The sequence below is a fragment of the Meles meles genome, chromosome 6, assembly GCF_922984935.1.
Source record: "Meles meles chromosome 6, mMelMel3.1 paternal haplotype, whole genome shotgun sequence".
NCBI classification, from domain to species: domain Eukaryota; kingdom Metazoa; phylum Chordata; class Mammalia; order Carnivora; family Mustelidae; genus Meles; species Meles meles.
In genome coordinates, this window is record NC_060071.1 from 138041988 (window position 1) to 138062428 (window position 20441).

Genomic DNA, 20441 nt, shown 5'->3' on the forward strand with positions numbered 1-20441 from the left:
GCTGGTTACCCTTTTATTTTTCTTTTGCTTTCTGCTTCTTATTTCATTTCTTGACTCAGGCCTAAGCCTCCCCAGCGTTCTCTGAGCCCTAGATAGAGGAATAATCCACTTAATGCCTAATATCAAGGTTTGTATCTCCAGCCTCGATTTCTTTCTGACCCCTTGTCCCCTTTGTCCTTGCCCTGTTGACATCTTTCTCCTTTCCCTCGTGCATCGCACCTTGATCAAAAAGCCCTAAAGGGACACAAAAAGAAGGAAAGAGTATTTGCTTTGTCCCCAGGAGGGCACACTCGATCTCATGCATGTGGGAGTGGGGAGAAGGAAGGAGGAAAGGTCAAAGCTTGCACGCAGCAAACCAGGTGAGAAGAAACACAGTGTGCGAGGTTACTCTGCACTAAATGAGCGGGCCAGGCCCTTAGGGGTCTGTGAAAGCAGAAAAGAAAAAGCGTGTCCTGTGGTTGGGGTGTCAGAAAAGGTTTCAGGGGGGAGGTGGCTTTGAGCTGTGTCTGGAAGGACAATGGGGTCTGGTCAGGCTTCGAGGAGCAGTGGAGAAGGTGGGGAAGGGCAGGCATGACAGGGAAGTGAACAGAGATTTGGGAAGCATTTGAGTAATTCCTTCTAGAATCCCCTAGAAAAGGCCAGATGGGAAGGAATGTGTGGAGGGGAGTAAGTGGATCTGTTCGACTGGATGGGAGTGGGAAGGTGGTCCATGAACAGAAGGTAAAAATGGGAAATAGCCTGGCACTTGGTTGTTCTGAGTGGAGTCTCAGTTTGGCAGCCAATTCCTGGGAAGTACTTGAACACCTCGGAGGCCAAGAGAGGCTTCGGGGGGAGGCTGGGCTGCCAGCCTCTGTCCCCCAGCAGGGAAGATTGCCTGCCTCCAAAGACTTCCTCACTAAGGTTGAACGGAATCCTCATTCTTGGTTTCCTTTGTAATATGTTCTGGGTCTTTTTCAGGGTTCCTCCCAGAGGGGTGGGGTGCAGGGGGCACACTGGGGGCCTATGCTGGTGTGAGCCCCCATCCCAGGGCAGTCCTGGCCCACACATGGACAGATTTGCTTAATAGGGCAGGACTGTGGGGCACCTGGGTGGCTGAGTGGGTTAAGCCTCTGCCTTCAGCTCAGGTCATGATCCCAAGGTCCTGGGATCAAGCCCCACATTGGGCTCTCTGCTCAGCGGGGGGCCTGCTTCCTCCTCTCTCTCTGCCTGCCTCTCTGCCTACTTGTGGATTAAATAAATAAAATCTTAAAAAGTAAATAAATAAATAAAAATGGGGAAGGACTGTAGGGTAAAGCCCATTGAAGCGGTCAAGCTAAAAGTCTTTCTCTCTTTCTTTTTTTTTTCTTTCCCCCTTTCTATAATTCAGTCACCACGTCTTTTCTTTCAAAATAACAGCAATAACCCATAAAGGGTATAAATAAAATATACAAATGTGGTCAAGGGAGGAAAACATAAATGCTAACCCTCAGGGCTCAATCAAAGCCTGGTGCCCCGAGGAGTAGTTTCATGGTTTAAATCGGGGGAACGGGGCTGCCGGCCTCTAGGATGGTGTTTCCTTGTGGGACAACTCAGCTGGTTTATCCTGCAGGTCGTACTCCCTCAAAGCTACCCAGGCACATGAGCCCCCATGACCCATTCAGCCTGTGCACCTACGTGTTGCCCTCTCCCTCCTGCAGGAAGGCCTGGGGCGCAGGGAGCTTTCGGGGGAGGCTGGGTGTCACACGGGTGCTCAGCGTTCCTTAGAGCCCTGCGCTCTGGAAGCCCCAGCACTGTCCTAGGGAGCAGCAGTGTGGCGGGCAGGGGCTCTCTGGCTGTGGCCTGGAGCTCGGATGCAGGCTCTGGGGCTAGAGAGTCTGGGTTCAAATGCGAGGCCCCTGACCGTGGGCAGGATTCCTAACCCCTCTGTGCCTCCGTTGCTTCATCTGTAAAATAGGAAGGATAGTTTCTGCCTTCTGAGGGTTGTTGGGAGAATTACATAAGTTAATACATGCTAAGTGCTTGGAAGAGTTGGCCCATGTGACCCTCTTACTAGATGTTCACAGGGACCCTGCTTTTCTATCTGTAAGATGGAAAGATGAACTAGCTGGTTTCCCCCAACGTGGTCGTCTTAAGGAAAATGAGATCTTAAGTAAGAGAGCTGCTGATTTCGTCAGAAGAACGAAGTTCTAGAACTCTATGGCATTATTATTATTATTATTATTATTATTTTTAAAGATTTTATTCATTTGACAGAGAGAGAGAGATCACAAGCAGGCAGAGAGTCAGGCAGAGAGAGAGGGGGAAGCAGGCTCCCTGCCGAGCAGAGAGCCCGATGCGGGGCTCGATCCCAGGACCCTGAGATCATGACCTGAGCTGAAGGCAGCGGCTTAACCCACTGAGCCGCCCAGGCGCCCCGGCGTTATTATTATTAATTTATTTTTTACTCTTTGAAGAATGTGTGAGGAAACTTTGGGAAAGAGTTCTCTGCGGGATGTTTTGTCCGGGAGTTTCGATTATTGCGTGCTACTTAATCGGTGCCCACGGTGGGTACTTCTGGGAAAGATCGCGAATGTCACCGAAGCAGAAACACAACACGCGGAGGATTGAATGGACTCGGCTGTGATTGAACTTCTGGCTCATGCTTCCATCCACTGCTAAGACTTCCTTCCTGGAGGAGCCCTGCCCCATCCACAGCTAGAAAAGGGCTTGGAAGCTGTTCCTAGCGAAGTGGGGGGCCGTGGAGAGTTGGTCTGTGCTCTCCTGCCGGGTGGGGCACCGGGCTGGTCCATGGCCCTCCTTTCCTGGCGGTGTGTGTAAGCATGTTCCTAGCACACGCTTGTGGTCGGCGGTGCTCTGGACTTGACAAGCTGGCATTCCACACTCCAGATCTTCCAAACACCAGACCCCTATGTTATTTTTAACCATCCAAAGTTTTTTCCACGTGGTGTAATTGATGGGACTCAGTAGCCTACTCAGAAGACCTAAACTTCAGCTCGTCTGGCCTCCCTTGAATGGGCATGTGTCTGATGGCCCAGCAGAAAAACCACCCTGTTTTCTGAGTTGACTGTTCTAAATTTCCCCACCCTCCCTACCCCCCAATTCATCGCTGGGGGAAAAGAGCGTGCAGATAACTTGACCTCGCCTGTTTCTGTGGCTCTAGATAGGAGGGAGGAAGATCGGTGCTGTCTGTGACCTTCTCCTCCCTATTCTCTCTGAGTCCCATTACTGAGGGACAAAGTTCCGGGTCCAGAGAGGCGACAGGAAGGGCACTGAGGAGGTTGGTCCTCAGTCTACTACCTCCTCAGTCTGCTCTGGCCTCTTTTCCAGCCCCTACGTTCCCTGAGGACTAAGTCACATTCTCATTGCCCTCTGGGGACAGTCCTGGACAGATTTTTTTTTTTTTTTTAAAGAGCCTGAGATCTTGTGGTGTCCGGTGACCACTGTTCTTGTGATAATGGGGAAGGTTCTCAGTTACCCACGTTCAGGAGAAAGTGCACCGTTTCACTGGCCTGTCATGTACATCATGAATTTCTCCAGCTTGTGTCTTGTTTCCCTTTTTCATTCACAATCTCTCCAGACAATGGTGCACTTGGCATTTATTTTATAGTAGTAGAGCAAATATAATGTACCAGTTATTATGGCAATGGAAGCAAAACTGATTTGGACCTTATCTTTATAGAGCTTCTACTCTAGTTGGGGAGACAGACACTAATCATATAAATATATAAATAAAAGTTGGATCTGTGTTATGTTGGAAAAGCCAGGAGGATGTAAGAGAGTATAGCAGGGAACACTGTTCTTGTCTAGTGTGTTGAGGGAAAGTCTCCTTAAAGAGGCAACATTTTATCCAAGGCAGAGGAATGGCACAGGCCAAGGTCCTGTGGCATATTGGAGGAACCAGGGAAGGCTGTTGGGGCTGGAGTGCCAGAAAAGGAGCGAAAATGGGGCTCATGATACAGTAAGAGAGGTCAGGAGGGAAGAGAACACACAGGCCTTGATGGGAATTTTAGAGATGTGTACTTTTCCCAAAGAGCAGGGACCAGTTGTAGAGTTTTCAAGTTAGGAAGTGGCTTGATCCAATCCACATTCTAAAAATATTTTCCCCCTGGACATGCAGGGAGATTTAGCAGTAGGCCATGGGAAGGGAAGGACAAGTGAGTTCTGAGGAGACTTTTCTGGGTAAAATGTAGAACACAGAAATACAATAAAGCATGTACATGATGAACAGGGTTTTAACTGGAAAAGGCCGTGACAGTTTTCCCTGTTCCTGCTTTTCCTCCTTCCTGTCATTCTCAGGCCCATCTCGTAGTGGAAAGAAACTGACTTCTTGTCCCCCATCTTGGAAGCTTTTGATTCTGTGGCTAGATGGATTTTCTTCCCAAGTAGAGTCTGGAGCCTTTGCCTCCCTCGGCTGTGCCTGCGGCTTGTTCCAAACCGTTCCTTTGGGCTTCTCAAGGTTGGACTAGCTCCACGAGGTGCACCTGTGTGACCGATGGAAAGGTAGGCAGCTGGGCCTTCCTTTGGACCCGTGGAACCAGAATTTTGGGGGTGAGGCTGTGCAGTCTAATTCTTCTGTCTTCTAAAGCTTGAAAACCACCGTCCCTCCAGCCCTGTACCTGCAGCAATAAATGTAATGAAGCTTTAACTGTGGGATTGGGTACATGTGGACCAAGGTCTTTGGAGGCACAGATGGTCTCCTTTGGGCCAGGCAACAATACACCGGGGCAGACAAGGATCTGGGGACCATAGTATCCTAGCTGACACCATTACGAAGTGACGGAGCCCATGGGAGGAGGGGGCTCAAAGCTTCGTGGCTGCCCCCGGCCACCCTACTGTGCCTTTCTTCACCCCTCTGTTCTCTAGTGTGCAAGGTGGAAAATAGTGAATCCTTACAATTTCCAGATGTAGTTCTTAAAAAAAAAAAATTCAGTACCTTTTTGGGGGGGGGGGGCGGGGTTCAGGAGATCCTTCCAGAAAGTGAGTATCTAGCACACGAAAGGGTAGAATGAGGTGGGTTTATTATTATTTTAACTTTTTTTAGTATGGAAGATAGCAAACCCCTATGAAAGTAGACAGACTAGCATAAAGAACCTCCATAAAGCCATCACCAGGTTCAACAGCGATCACGGGTCCAGGGGCGGGCGTCTTTTCAATGGTTCAGACTTTGCCCCGGGATGCCCTCATTTTTATGTCTGTTGAATGAAATGCCTGATAGAATGGGCAGAAGGATCAGACGAGCTTTTAAAGGACCCCTACGAGCTAATGACCAGAGAGGGAGAGAAGCTCTTTTGACTTAGTCTGTCCCTTAACAGGACAGCTCATAGGTATAGCCAGTGACTGGAACTGCAGATCTAGGGAATATCTTCGAGACCACCGGTGGTCTCTCTTACTGTCTGGACACAGCTGCAGAGGCCTGGCGAGGTCTGGGCCAGTGCTCAGGCCTCACGCGACTCATCAAGGCACAATACACCACGGAGGGTCTTGGCACTTTTTTTCTCATTTACTTTTTTACTTTTTACTTTTTAAAGTTTAGATTTATGTAGCATTGGACATTATATAAATTTCAGGTGTACAACATAGTAATTTGGTATTTATATGTACTACAAAGTGATCACCACAATAAGTCTATCACCAGACATACAGTTTTTTTCTTGTGATGAGAACTTTTTTAATTTTTAAAAATTTTTTTAGAAGATTATTTATTTGAGAGAGAGTGAGTGAGAAAGAGAGAGAAGGAGTTGGGGGACAGAAAGGGAAAAACAGACTCACCGCTGAGCAGGAGGTGGGACACAGGGCTTGATCCCAGGACTCTGGGATCATGACCTGAGCCAAAGGCAGATGCTTAACCACCTGAGACGCCCAGGTGCCCTGACAACTTTTTAAAAATATATTTTTAGAAGTTTTTTTATTTGTGTAAGTAATCTTTACACCCTTTGTGGGCCTCAAGCTCATGACCCCGAGATCACTAGTCCCATGCTCTTCTGACCGAGCCAGCCAGGTGTCCCTAAAATCTACTCTCCAAGTAATTTTCAAATATACTATTTTTTAAAAAAGATTTTATTTATTTATTTGACAGGCAGAGATCACAAGCAGGCAGAGAGAGAGGGGAAGCAGGCTCCCCGCTGACCAGAGAGCCTGATGCAGGGCTCAATCCCAGGACCCTGAGATCATGACCTGAGCTGAAAGCAGAGACTTTAACCCACTGAGCCACCCAGGCACCCCTCAAATATACCATTATTAACTATAGTCACTATGTTGTACCTTATATCCCCAGGACTTACTTATTTTATAACTGGAAGTTTGTGTCTTTTAAACACCTTCCGCCATTTCACTCCCCCAACCGTCCCTCTGTTCTCTCATTCCACATATAAGTGAGATCATATAGTATTTGTCTTTCTCTGTCTGACTTACTTCGCATAATGCCCTTGAGGTCTATCCATGTTGCAAATGGCAGGATTTCCTTCTTTTTTATGGACAAATAATACTCCATTGTATATGTACATATGCCCCATTTCTGTTATTCATTCATCCATTGATAAACACTTAGGTGGTTCCCATGTCTTGGCTATTGTAAATAACGCTGCAGTGAACATGGGGGTGCAGATATCTTTCTGAGTTAGTGTTTTCATTTGCTTTGGATAAATACCCAGAAGTGGGATTGCTGGACCATAGGGTAGCTCTATTTTTAATTTTCTGAGGCTTCCTCCATGCTGTTTTCCACAGTGGCTGCACCAGTTTACATTCCCACCAGTGGTGTCCAGGGGTTCCCTTTTCTCCACACCATGGCCAACACTCGTTCACTCTTATCTTTTTGGGAATAGCCATTCTAATAGGTGTGAGGTGGTAGCTCATTGTGCTCTAGTGTTTGCTTTCGTTCTGGGCTCTGATGTTTTCCAACACGAAGCCAGGAGACAGAAGCCCTATGCAAAAGCTGTCCAGGGTCCCAGTGCTTGACATTACCTCAACCTTTGCTTCCTCCTCATAAAAAAGACCTTTGGTACAGCCTGGCGTTCCCCTGGTCTGGTTAGAAAAGCATATAAAACGAGTACTGGTGAAAGCGAGGTAGACTGCATGTGTATTTCCCCTTAGTTCTACCTGTCCTAAAAGTCTAGAAGTTCTAAGGCAACACCCAACAAGATAGCGGGAGCCATAGACTTGCAGGGAAGGAAGCAATCAATTTCACCGGCCAGCTTCATGGAGGAGGCAGGGCTGAAGGGGGCCCTGATGGATGGGCAGAAGTTAGGGAGCAGAGGAGAGAGAAGCCTTCCCCTTAAGAGGGGGAAGCCGTCTCTTAGCCGGGCACATGAACCAGGAATTATTTAGCACTTCCTGAAGTGGAGGGCTCTGTGCTTCACACTGGGGCGGGGGTGGGGGATACCAAGGAGCAGAGGATACAATTTCTGTTCTCCAGGAACTTTCTGTCTAGCGGAGGGACAAGACATATGTTGAATATTAAGTAAGTTGAAGTTATTAAGTAAGTTGAATATTAAGTAAGTTGAAGACTTTAAGACTCTAAGTTGCAAGTTGACTTTTAAGATCAGTCCAAAGAAGAAGAGTGCACTGGAAACCAAGAGGCGTGTTCCAGAGCAGAGCACAGTAGCAGTGTTAATGGCCGTGGACCCAGTGTCTTCCGTGTGTGTGGGTGTGGCCCGCGTGCCGGTCGTTCCACAGCAGCCTCTTAAAGTAATGCTTGTTCTCGTTCCAGTGACCATCTCTTAAACACCTACACTCTGCTCAGCGGTCCCGTGCCGCGAGCTTCACGCATATTAACTCATGCAATCCTCCTGGGAAGCAGATAACAGTAACTATTTTATAGAGGAGAAAACTCTCCAGAGTTGAAGCAACTTGCCCAGGATGCTGAGGCACAGACCTGGGTCTGTTCGCTCAAACAGGGTTGGGTTCAAAAAGGAAGGGCAGCCAGACTGGGTAGTTGGGAGAGGGGAGGTTGGACCAGTGATGAAGTCCCCGGTTATAAGCATCGGTGTGAAAACCTTGGCGCTGATCCTGTAGGTGCTGGGGAGATCTTTAAGATGTGGCAAGATGGACATTGAGGGCAATTAATTTGCGGGAGGGCTTGAGTGGGGAGGCTGTATCAGGAACACAGACGGAAGGGACTGGACTCTGGGGGGAGTGGGGGAGGGGTGGCGGCGGAGGGAATGTGCCTGGTCAAACCAAGTAATGAAAACCCTCACAGTCCATCAAACTTGATTAAAATCAAATAAACACTCCAGCAAACCCATCTCGCACCAAGTTGGGGTAGAGATTCCAGATCACTCCTAGGGCATTAATGCTGGTTTCAATAAAGCTGCAGGGACATAAAGCTTCATCGATATATAATTTTTGTAAAATATGTGTATGGTCCTCATCGATAGGCTTCCTTACACATTTACGGTTTTGGCCCTCAGCTAGGTCCTCAGTACCCAACCATAACCTCTTTCCTGAGCCTTTTTCATTTCTCCCCTGCGGCACTTGTTCCAGGATTTTCCATTGACTGAAAACCCATGCCATCCTCTCGCTCTGAGCAGATGATTGCACCACAGACTTGTGTAGGAAAATCAAAGGCACGAAGCAAGGAACTTCCTTGTCATTCCTGCCCTCCACCTCACTGTGGCAAAAGCCACTCTTCAGAGGGGCCTCCCCTGACCTTCACACTTGAGGCAACAGTTGCCCTGGTGTATTACCCTGGTATAATTTTTTTCATAGTGCAGACCACCATTCGAAATGACATATCTGCTCTTCACCTGTTTTTAGCCTGCTGTTCCCCTTGAGATGTAAGTTCTGCGAGAGCACAGGGCTTGCCTGTGTTGGGCACCGCAATATCCATAGCTCCTAGTACATACTAAGTGCTTGGGACGTGGAAGGTGCTGAAAATAGAAATGAATGGGTAAATTCCCATGGCTTCAGCCAGTGCTTACAATTCGATCTTCTCTCTTCCTGACTGTCCTATTGCCCACTCCATTTCTCCTGGTTGTCCCCCTTCAAACTTATATCCTAAATGAATTCTTCTTCTTTCCCTAAAGCTGCTAATTCCTCTTGGGGCTCAATATTATTAAGCAAAAATCTCAGGGTCATCTTTGGCTCCTCTCTCTTTTCACCCCCACATACACCTGGTCCCTGAGTTCTGTTGACTTAACCTTGGCAATGTCCCTGGACTCTGTCTCCTCCTCCGTTTACACAGGCAACACTAGTGCTCATAGGGACACTGGCAGGAGCTTCCAAACTGACTTCTCAGCTGCAGTTTCTCCCATGTCAGGCTATCCCTAGTCACAGGGAGTTTTGCATAGTTCAGTTTCTTTATACTGTCATTGGCTCCTAATGATTATAGAATCCATCCATCTACCCATCCACCCATCCGTGCATCCATCCATCCACCCACTCACATAGCCACCCCCCATCCACCCATCCTTCCACACATCCACATACCTAGCCACCCCATCCATCCACCCATCCATCCATCCACCCATACCTCCATCCACCCACCCACCCATTCACCCATCCACCCACCCACCTAGCCATCCCCATCCATCCATCCGTCCACCCATCCATCCATCCATCCACCCACCCACCCATTCACCCATCCACCCACCCACCTAGCCACCCCCATCCATCCATCCATCCACCCATCCATCCATCCATCCACCCACACCTCCATCCACCCATCCACCCATTCACCCATCCACCCACCCACCTAGCCACCCCCATCCATCCGTTCGTCCACCCATCCATCCACCCATCTGCCACATCCATCCATCTATCCATCTATCCATCTACCCACCCATCCATCCATCCATCCATCCATCCACCCATCTATCCATCCATCATCCATCCATCCGCTATTTACTGAGTACCAACCTGCGCAGCTCTGTGTGAGGTGCTGGGATGGAGAACTGAGAGCACAATCTTTGCTTCATACCAACTTTCAATCTTGTAGGTGGGGGCAGATATAAATAGCCAAAATCATTCAAGTGTTACAGGGGCTTCGATTCATTCATCAAATATTTATTGAGCTCCCACTATGTGCCATACACTGTGTGGGTGTTGGGGGCATAGCAGTCAATAAAACAAAGTCCTTACCTTTGTGGAACTCATATTCTACTGGAAAATGCACAGGTATAAATGCTATGGAGAGAATAGTGAAGCGAGGGGTATACGTGCGTGGATTTGCCCGCTTGCAGGCTTGTTCAGAGACGGCTTCCCGGAGAAGGTGACAGTCGAGCAGAGACCTGCAGAACTGGAGGGACTGGCACTCGCAGGCGTCTGGGGGAAAGGAAAGGCATTCGAAGCAGAGGGAACAGTCCACGCCCTGTGCTGATGCCCTGGGCTGGAAGTGGGCTTTGAGGAGTGCATAGGGGGCGTGGTGGGATACAAAGGAGGGGAAGAATCTGTTCTGCGTAGAGGGACTGGGGACACCCCTCAGAGGAGGCTGCCACACATCCTAGCCTGACATTCACAATTCAGCCCCTTCCCATGGGTCCGTGGACTCAGCTCAAATCATGCTGGACTATGGACTTCCCACCTCCCAGCCTTCGCTTCTCTGGCATTCTCTGCTAGGACTTCCCCTCTGACCCCCACGCCTCCACCCGGTGATCCTCTCCAGTTTCCACTCACCCTTCAGGGTCTGAGCCTCCCTCGGCAGAGCCATTGTGCTTTGTTCCTGCTAGCAGAGCACGCAGCGTGGGCTACGCAGCGTGGGCCTCTGGTGGGCTTGTCTGCACCAGTCCCCTCCGCTGAGCTCTTCACAAGAAGGAACCACCTCCAGGGGCGCCGGGGTGGTTCGGTGGGTTAAAGCCTCTGCCTTTGGCTCAGGTCATGATCTCAGGGTCCTGGGATTGAGCCCCGCATTGGGCTCTCTGCTCAGCGGGGAGCCTGCTTCCTCCTCTCTTTCTCTCTGCCTGCTTCTCTGCCTACTTGTGATCTCCGTCTGCCAATTAAAAAAAAAAAAAAAAAGAAGGACCCACCTCCAGCCCTTTGCCCTGTGTGAGGCACACAGTAGGTGGTTTAATGTACATCCCTTGCAAACTTCGTTGGAAAACAATCCATTTTATTACCAACCCATTTTATTACTCTGTATAGACATGTGGGCAGACACACATGCTCTTCTTCTATGTATTATTCCCCCCACCCCCTTTTTTTGAGTCCTGCAGTTCCTAATGAGAGCAACAGGGTCATGAAATTGATTTGTCACTCTGGTGCCAGCTTCACTCAGCTGACTCATGGCCTGGGTTGGGATTTTTAAACATGTGTTTCTCATCTATGCGCTAATTTCTCTTTTCCTTCTCGGTCATTTCTCTTCCCCTCAGATTTGTGGGTGGTAACTGCCTTTGGGTCTCGTGGCACCTACACCTTCTCTGGCGCCTTCCAAACAGATGCTTGCCAGCTTTGGGCTGAGAAGGGGGCAGGTGGGCCCTGACTCGGGAAGGGTCGGGGGAGTAAAGACGAAATGAGATTCCCTTCCCTCTTGAAATGCATTAGATCATATTTGTTGGAGAAAGGCCTGATTTTTTTTTTTTTTTGCTATGAACTGAATCATATGTCTTTCAGAGGATTCTGTGATCTTCCCTCCATGATGGAGAAATGAGAATATTTCCAGGTGTCCTGAGATTATTTTGTTAATTCAAGTATTTATGGAGCACCTGCCACTATTCTGGGTGTTGGACATAAAGCGGTGAACAAAATGGGTGAAATCCTTGCCTTCCTGGAGCTTATGTTCTAGTGGGGCAGACAGAAGATGGCCTAAGTAAATAAATAAATGAGATGGTAATAATGTATGAGGGCAACGAAAGCAGGGAGTTGAGACAGGGAGTGTTGGGGGAGGACACTTTAAAATAAGGTGGCCATGGATGACCTCCCTGAAAAGTGTCATTTGAGAGTCACCTGGGAGAAGCACATTCAAGGCAGAGAGAACAGCAAGTGCCAAGGTCCTGAGGTAGAAGCATGGCTGATGTTTTGAAGAGTGGCAAGAAGGCCCATGTGGCTGGAGCAGGGTGGAAGAGAGGGAGAATAGTAGGAGAACTTTAGCTTATCTTTGTCACTGGGAACCCACTAGAAGATTTTTTACAGGGTCTCCCTGGCTGCTGAGTTGAGAGTTTATGGAGGAAAGCAGGGGCCAAATAGGGAGACCAGGAAGGAGGCAGTGGGGGGAGCAGGGTGGAAATTGTAAAGGTTGTGAGAAGTGGCTGGATTTTGAATACATTTCATACATAGGGATGACAGAATTTGCAAAGGAATTGCAAGTGGGGTCTGACAAGAGAGACATCATGGGTGACCCCAAGGTTTTCGGCTCAAACAAGCAGAAGAGTTGGATTGTTAAGATGATGAGGACCATGGGGGTAGTGGTTGTGTGGGCTCAGCTCTGCCCTTGGTGGGCTTGAGATGGTGATTTGACATCTAGGTGGAAATGTCCAGTAGGCTGGGGCATTACTGGGCCTGCCTTTGTTGGACCTCCACCCAGGGAGAAGATTAGGAAACATTTCAGTGGGTCTTACTGGGACATGGATGGCAAACTGGTCGATCCAAGGGCACAGGGAATTATCTGTAGACATGTGTCACTGAACTTAAAATTTAAAAAAATCAGTTAAAAAAGCATATGGGACTCAATTCAAGAAATACTTACTAGCGTCAACTATAGGCCACACATTGTGGTAGGTGCTGAGGATGTAACACAGGACTTCATCACGCAAGGACTGAAATGAGTCTTGCCTCTTGGAGCCTATAGGCAATGGAGAAAGGTGTGCAAAGCCTACATTTTTATTAGGACAATGGCAAATCCACAACAAATATGAGAATAGACCCTGTATCTCGATGAGTAAATTAAAACCTTTACTCACGACACTCTATTTCTATTCTTGTGATAAAGCCAGAAAATTTGAAAATGTTTGTGCTTTTCCAAATGGAACTTTTTTTGCTGAGAAATTTGATTTGGAAGTCCTTGTGACCATGTGCAGGTAGAAGTGAGCGCTGAACAAGCCTAAACGCTTTTCCATGACCAAGCACTTACATAGGAGGCCCGTGGTGATAGAGATTAGATAAGTCATCCCCGGCAGGGAAGTTTTGTTTTTAAAAAACTGCTATAACCATGCATGCCCTTAAAGTTTTACTTAGTTGAGCCTCAAAAATGGATGAGAAATTTTTGTGGAAGTGACAAAAGAATTCTGTTAGGAATATGACACCCGTGGGCCTGGAACATTCTGGCCCAGTTGCCCTATTGTCTGCCACCATTTACTGACCCGGCGGTGGTGGTCTTCATCATTTTGGTCTTTGTGTCCCATGAACTGGGAATTGGACTAGGGTAAGGAGTTGGGTGGTATTCTCTCTCTTGGCATCCGTTCATGCCTCTCCTTATTTTGGACAAGATCCCAGGTTGGGGATGTCTTGGGGAAGAGATCCCTGACCCTGAACTAAGTCTTGGAGGGTTGGGGAGATGACATCTAGAGTAGCTCCTCGTCTAGCATGAGAACTATGCAAAGGTGACAGTTTTGTCTTGTTCACCACTGATCCCCAGCAGGTGACTCAGTGCCTGGTGCAACGTAGGTGATTGACAAGTATTTGTTGAATGAATAAATGAGACGCGCCGCCCATCCCCCACCGGTCAAGCTGTTCTGTCTCTAGAGCAAACAGAGTCTGAGACCAGCTGACTTTGAACAGAGGTGCGTGGGAGTATTGCTCAGGCCCATACCCTCTGGCCCCTGGGCAAGGGTAAGTTCAGATAGAGTGGCCCGGGCACCAGAATATACCAACAGACATGGTGGATGATTCCAGAAGGTTTGGGGGAATGGTGTGGATGGAAGGAAGCCACAGAGGACAGATGAAGTTAAACTGCGATCGTCAAAGGCAGAGTTAGCCAAAGATGGTAAAACGCTCAGGCAAAAGAGGTTGCCAGCTGGGGGATTTAGTTTAGCCTTTGGGACATACCCTCACCCTCCCACACCAGGGATTATTTTGAAATAAATCCCAGATAGCATTTATTTTATCTGTAAAAACTTTAGTATGTATCTGTAAAAATCAGGATTCTTTTCTTTTTTAAAAGATTTTATTTATTTGTCAGAGAGAGAGAGAGAGCACAAGCAGGGGGAGCGGCAGGCTGAGGGAGAAGCAGGGTCCCCCCCTGAGCAAGGAGCCCCATGTAGGACTCGATTCCAGAACCCTGGGATCATGACCTGAGCTGAAGGCAGATGCTTAACTGACTGAGTCACCCAGACACCCCAAAATAAGGATTCTTTTAGTCATCCAAGTCAATAATAATTTCTTAATATTATGAAATATCCAGTTAGTGATGAAATACTTGTCTGTATACATACCCACTTACATATACATATATATACATACACATATATTCACAAACACACATATATGTTATAGTTCTAGCAGTATTTGAAAAATGACTTCATTGGTTTTATGGAAATATGTATTTTTTTTTTTTTTTTGGAAATATGTATTTGTTACTAAAAATTCAAGTAACACAAAAAAGTAAAAAGTTGAGAGCCAAAGCGGGAGCAAACCCGTTAGACGGACTTCATTTGAGCTCTCTCTCCATGCGTACGTTCACTTAGGAGAATAAACAGAAGATGGCTATAGACACTGTCAAAAATACTTTAATATTTATTTAAAAAATGCTAAGTATTAAAGATTTTATTTATTTGGGAGAGAAAGAGAACACGTGAGCAGGGGGAGGAGCAGAGCCAGAGGGAGAAGGGAGTTGGGCAATCTCAAGCAGGCTTCACATTAAGCACAGAGCCCAATGCGGGGCTCGATCTCAGGACCCTGTGATCACGAACTGAGCTGAAACCAAGAGCTGGTTGCTCAACCCGCTGAGCCCCCGGGGTGACCTGCTAAGAGTTCTTTTAGAGCTGAAAGGGCACCTAAGGCTTTTGCATAAGGCAGGGCTGGACTGCAGAGCCCTGCAGGGCCGGGCTGTGCCTCACTGGTGTTTAGACACCCGCCTCCCCCATCATCGAGCTTGGCACCCAGTGGTCCATTCCAGTGGTTTGAATGGAAGAGGCGCTTTAGAAATCACTCAGCCATCTTGTGAAATCAGAGGGCCCGCGAGGTGAAATCACCTGCTGAGATCCGACAGGTAGGGAGGCCACAGGTGGGGCGGGGAGCCCTGGGTCCTCACTCTTCCTTTGGCCTGGGATGGAGCCTTGTGGCCGTGTGGTGCTTACACACCCCTGGGCTTGATTCTGCTCTGAATCTTGCCCCATGACTTAGCAGCGGTGTGACGTCTCTCTCTCTCTCTTTTTTTTCCCTAAAGATTTTATTTATTTATTTGAGAGAGAGAGAGAATGAGAATGAGAAGGGAGAAGGTCAGAGGGAGAAGCAGACTCCCCACGGAGCTGGGAGCTGGATGCGGGACTCGATCCTGGGACTCCAGGATCATGACCTGAGCCTAAGGCAATCACTTAACCAACTGAGCCACCCACATGCCCCCCGTGTGACGTCTCTTACCGGCACCTCGTACCTACCTCAGAGGGCTGGCGTGAAGAGTCAATGAGATAATGCTTGGGAAGCTTCGGGCACGGTTCCTCGCCTGTAGCAGGAGCCCCATCAACGTTGACCATGATCGTTACCGTTCTGTGTAGGAACAGCAGCAGCGGTAGTTGTAGTCCCGTTCTTTTTTTTTTTTTTTTTTTAAGATTTTACTTATTTATCTGACAGAGACAGTGAGAGAGGGAACACAAGTAGGGGGAGTGGGACAGGGAGAAGCAGGCTTCCTGTGCAGCAAGGCTGGGATCACGATCTGAGCCGAAGGCAGATGCTTAATAACTGAGCCACCCGGGTGCCCCTTATAGTACCGTTCTTATCCCACTGGAAATGTCAGCTGGAACTCAAAGGAAGTGTAACCCTCCCCCTCTTCCCTCCGCCTCCACTCAGGTTCAGAGGTAACCCAGTTTATAACTTTGACTTTTGCTTTATTCCTGCCACTGGGAAGAAAAGATTACTGCGTGTGGGAATCCTTTTCCTGGATTGCGTCAGCTTCTGGCTGGCCGTCTATGTTTAGGGGTCAAGGTTCATGTGTCTTCTGTCTATACGTAGTTCAGCATGCTGCCTTAACGAGAGCTTTGCAAATAATTATTCTAAGCTCTTCAAATAGAAATCCTGGGCAAAGGGCTGGGTGCAAGATGTCTGGCCTCCGGTCTGCTGAGTTAGCAGCCCTTCCAGGGCCCTCCTCCAGGCCCTGGGTCTGTCAGGTCACTAATGGAATCTGCTGGAAGCAAATGAACTCCTGAAAAAAAAGGGCCAACAAATCACTCCGACGGCTGGTGTCAGCCCCAGGATGGCTGGCACTTCCCCGTCCACTCATAAGTCTTCACCCCACATTTCCTACCTCTCTTGGGGAGCCCCACTTTCTCTTGCGTGGTTCCTGGGAGGCATGGAGGCTGCTCTGAAATGTCAGCCCCTGACAGCAGGGCTGTGGCCTGTGCACTGCGAGGGCCATCTGTGTGGCCCGGGGTGCCCCTCCCCCCCATGTGGGAGGCCTGCGAGTGGGTTGCATATGTTATTCACACTTCTGGGTTGGGGTTGGCTTAACCATTTGCTCTAAGTCACGGCTGGGAAAAAGGGGGCAGGCAGGTAGGGGAGAAAACAGCTATGCTTTTAAGCCTAGGCCTTGTCTCTTCTTCCCCGGCCAAATGTGTGCTCTTTTAAGAATATGATCCCCTGGCGTGTAGGATCCAGGCTCCACGTGGGTCTGCCCCAGCTCCCTGCATTTCTCAAATGCAGCTTTCCTCCCTAGCCACCTGCCGAGTTTGGGGGCCTTCACAAAGCAGGCTGGAAGTGCCAGGTCGCCACTGTGACCTTCTTCTTCCTCTTTCTTCAGCCCTCTTGGCTCTCCAGAGGTTGCCTCATGGATTCCTGGGTAAATTGCAGGTGTTCTGGGATGTGCGTGTGCGCGTGTGCGTGTGTGTGTGTTCTGATGGCTGTAACAGGAGTGATAAGAGAAGAGGGAAAGATGCTCTCCTTCTGCCTCAGAGAGGGGGAGTCCAGTGGGGAAGGGTTTTGTGGGGCCAGAGAGCTAAGAAGAGAATCTGAGTAGTGGAATGGGGGTGTGGTGGTCACTGGTGATGTGTCGGGGTTGGAGGAAGCGTAGACATCCTCTCCCCACGCGTAGGTGGAGAACGTTAGGAGGAGCCTTGCCATGCCTGAAGCCATCACGTCGAGAGGAGCTATGTGAGGACCCAGAGGACAGGCCAGGCCTTAGAAGACACTCATGACACACTTGTTTCTGTCTTTCATTTCAACTCACCCAGCTCTTGGAGAGCAGCGGGTGATCTAGATTCTAGAACATAAGTTACCCGACATTCCCTGCCCAAGAACAGAAATTACACCTGAGGACAGGTATCGTGGTTTTCCTGCTGATCACTCATGTCTTAACAACCATTAAAACCTCCTGAGGTATGAAGTCCCTGCCAATAGCACCCAGGGGCTCAGTCCTTGGTGCTCAGTCCTTGGTGCTGTCTTCTCTCTTCGGCCAGGGACTTGGGGTGGCACATGTGTGCTCTGGACCACGTGGACATTTGGGACACTTGCCTTCCCCACCTACGCCTTGGCCAGCGGGACTCTGAGAGTATCTTAGATCCAAGGCTCCCTGTGAGCTAAGCTATGTAGAAGCAGGACGAGCCCGAGGAGAAGGTTCTAGGCTGATCTGGAGGAGGCCTGAGTTTTGTGTCTCCTAGGTGGTCAAGTCCTGCAGTCACCCCCTAGAAAGGTCCTCCTACAGGCCAGTATCACTGGAATGCATTTCAACGTGTTGAACGTGTGCTTTTTCTACAAACCACGCTGCCTTGGTCAACTCCCCAGACTGTGCCTCAGTTGCTTCTCCTGTAAAACAGGGCTAATAATAAGGATCTGTTGTTTCACCAGGGGTGATGAGGAGATGACGTGTGGGAAATCTCTTTAGAAAGGAGGCAATGGGTGGGCTCATTTCCTACTTCCGGCATTCGCGCTATTATTATCATTTTTGGTCATGTCAGATAAACCATTGGAAGTTCACTTCATTCATCTCACAGATGAAAATGTGGAGAAGTAAAGATACATCGTCTTCCCTTCGTAAGTCAGAGCGGCCGTCACTGGCGAGTCGGTATGGAGCTGGCAGAAGCTGGGCCCGGGGTCTCCCAGTTTGGTGTCCCCGCCCCTCCCGCCTGTCACTTTTTCATATTCCATATCAAAGTCGCAGTGGTTCTTTCAAGTCCTGTGTAGCCTGGGCTCTGATCATCCGGAGACTGCACAATTCTTATTAATATTAAAGAGGAGGGTTTTCTTAGCCTGCTTCCCTCTTTTCTAAGCGAGTCTCGGAAAGGAGAAGGAAAAGTGGAATTGCGAGGACATCCATACCCCAGAAGGAACGCATCCTGGTTCATTGCAAATTCGGGTTCCCGCTGGTGACTTTAAGGATTGTGAGGAGTGGAGTGTGAACGGGAACTGATTAGTGGCAGGACTTCTGTGACCGTCAGCGAGCTTTGATTTCAGGGTCGGGCTGGAATTGCCAGTTTGATCGTGCGGTCCGAGAGACCCAGAACATGCATTTTCCTTCACTTCAAATCCCCAGTCACTGATTGGCTGATAACAGCTCTATCTAGCTTTACTCAGGCAAAAAGCAGCTGTAAGTGAACATCCTGTAAATGAACTGGGTTTTCCTATTGACGCCATCACACCAACACTGTTTTTTTTTTGTTTTTTTTTTTTTTTACTTCTTTTTTAATTACTTTGCAACTGGTAAGGGTCCTTTGAGGTTAGCTCTCCATTTCTCAAGCTTCCAACGGAAATATTCTCTCAATAAACATGAAATCATGGAAGAGGTTGGTGTCATTTGAAAAGTCTGTTCTTTAAGAGAAGAAGATGATCTTCAGATTTGGAGGGATTCTAGTCTATTGGCTGATTTTGCAAGTGTGTTGACCGTTGGTGGGGATAGGGGAGCTGGAACAGGAGGTGTGTCCCATGAATGCAGAAGGACAGAGCTTTTCAGCCTGGTTTCTCAGGTTATCCTTAAGCCAGTAAGGTCAAGAAGCCCGAGTCATTCCCCTGGTCTTGGAACTGTGTTTCTGACGTAATGTCCGCTTGAGGCAGCTTCAGACTCCTCTGTGAGGTGGGTTTCAAGTTATTGTCCTTTCTTAGAATTTGGTGCATTCTGGATGAAATGAAAGTTTATAACTTTTTTGGGTAAAAGATGGTGAGATATTTCCAAAACCTACTGACGTATTTTGTACAGGCATCAGGTCAAAATGCCACACAGGGGAGAACTAAAGGATCTTAGAGTGACTTTTTCGTTTTATAATTTTAAACATTTAGAAAGTAACACGCTGACTGTAAAAAATGCACAGAAGAAAAGGACGTAAAACAAGACAAAGGAGAACAGAAAAAAAAGAAAGAGAAGGGGAAAAAAAAGAAGAAGAAAAAGCAAGATTTCTTCCTTGACTCCCCATTTTGTTCCCCACTGTTAAGGACAACTTTTTGGTGTATCTTTTTTTTTTTTTTAAGATTTTATTTATTTATTTGACATAGAGATCACAAGTAGACAGAGAGGCAGGCAGAGAGAGAGGAGGAAGCAGGCTCCATGACCTGAGCTGAAGGCAGAGGCTTTAACCCACTGATCCACCCAGGTGCCCATGGTGTATCTTTCCAGATATTTTCCTATGACTCTGAAAACACACACACACACACACATACACACACACACGGCTATGTTAGGATAGTTGTTGGGTATTTGAATTAAAAAAAGAAGTCAGTTGTAGGGTAATTTCCTTTATTTCTTTGACTATGGTAAATTGAGAGAAAACTCATTCAGACCCTTGAGGAAAATCCTTTCGACAAATACTTAAAATCTCCAATCAGCCTATAATTTACACATCGTCTGGGCTCTCTTTAGGCAAGAGCATGTCGTGTGTGGCCTCGAAATTTAATCTAAGTTTTTTAATGAAGTGCGGGCAGACCATAGAGATCAGTGTATAAGGTAGTAACACCGCCTGTGTGTGCAAAAGAGATCTTGGGGTGTTTTTATAACATTTGATCAGTGGCATACAATTTCTCCAGGAATCTCAGAGAAAGATATTAAAGGTCGAATAAATGCGTAACGTGAGAATGTGTGACATTTGTTGCCAACCACAGTGACAGGGGTGCCCCTTAGAGTGTGAGCTGTAGGAAGCCGTGGATGGGTTCGCTTAAGATGGAAAGACCCGCCATGCAGGGCGTCCCCTTGGTTTCCACACACAAGCCCCTTCTCCCCTTCTCAAGAAGGGGGGGGGCGGGTGGGATTACCAAAATACAGGCTCTGTAGGACAAATTGGATCCGGATTTCAGTTTTTCCTTCTCCCATGGATTAATGGTCATGAGGCTGAAAGAGGTCCCATCATGTGAACTGTGGTTTGGTTCCCGAGCTGGGGGTCACATAGGTCTCCCGCTGTGTTTTCGCCTGTAGCCTGTTCTCCGACGGAGCAGTGAGAGCCTTGAGGAGAACCTTCCCTCCAAAG

The 20441-nt window shown here is 48.1% G+C and overlaps 1 protein-coding gene and 1 long non-coding RNA gene across 7 annotated transcripts in view; one reads left to right on the top strand and one right to left on the bottom strand.

Moving 5' to 3' along the window:
- Window positions 1-20441, top strand: part of DPF3 (double PHD fingers 3) — a 268632-nt gene that overhangs the window by 14907 nt on the left and 233284 nt on the right. The window contains exon 1 of one of the 6 annotated variants that reach the window (XM_046009581.1): window positions 4282-4479. The exons of the other annotated variants lie outside the window; for them this stretch is intronic. Within the exon in view, the coding sequence (XP_045865537.1) occupies window positions 4472-4479 (8 nt within the window). The 5' untranslated portion in view covers window positions 4282-4471. Of the gene's footprint in view, window positions 1-4281; window positions 4480-20441 lie in introns of those variants that run through there. 6 annotated transcript variants of the gene reach the window in all.
- On the bottom strand, window positions 12598-15886 carry LOC123944460. The gene is made up of 3 exons (XR_006818794.1): window positions 15771-15886; window positions 15441-15549; window positions 12598-12688 (listed from the first exon to the last, which is right to left on the bottom strand). It is a non-coding gene; the product is annotated as an uncharacterized LOC123944460 (long non-coding RNA).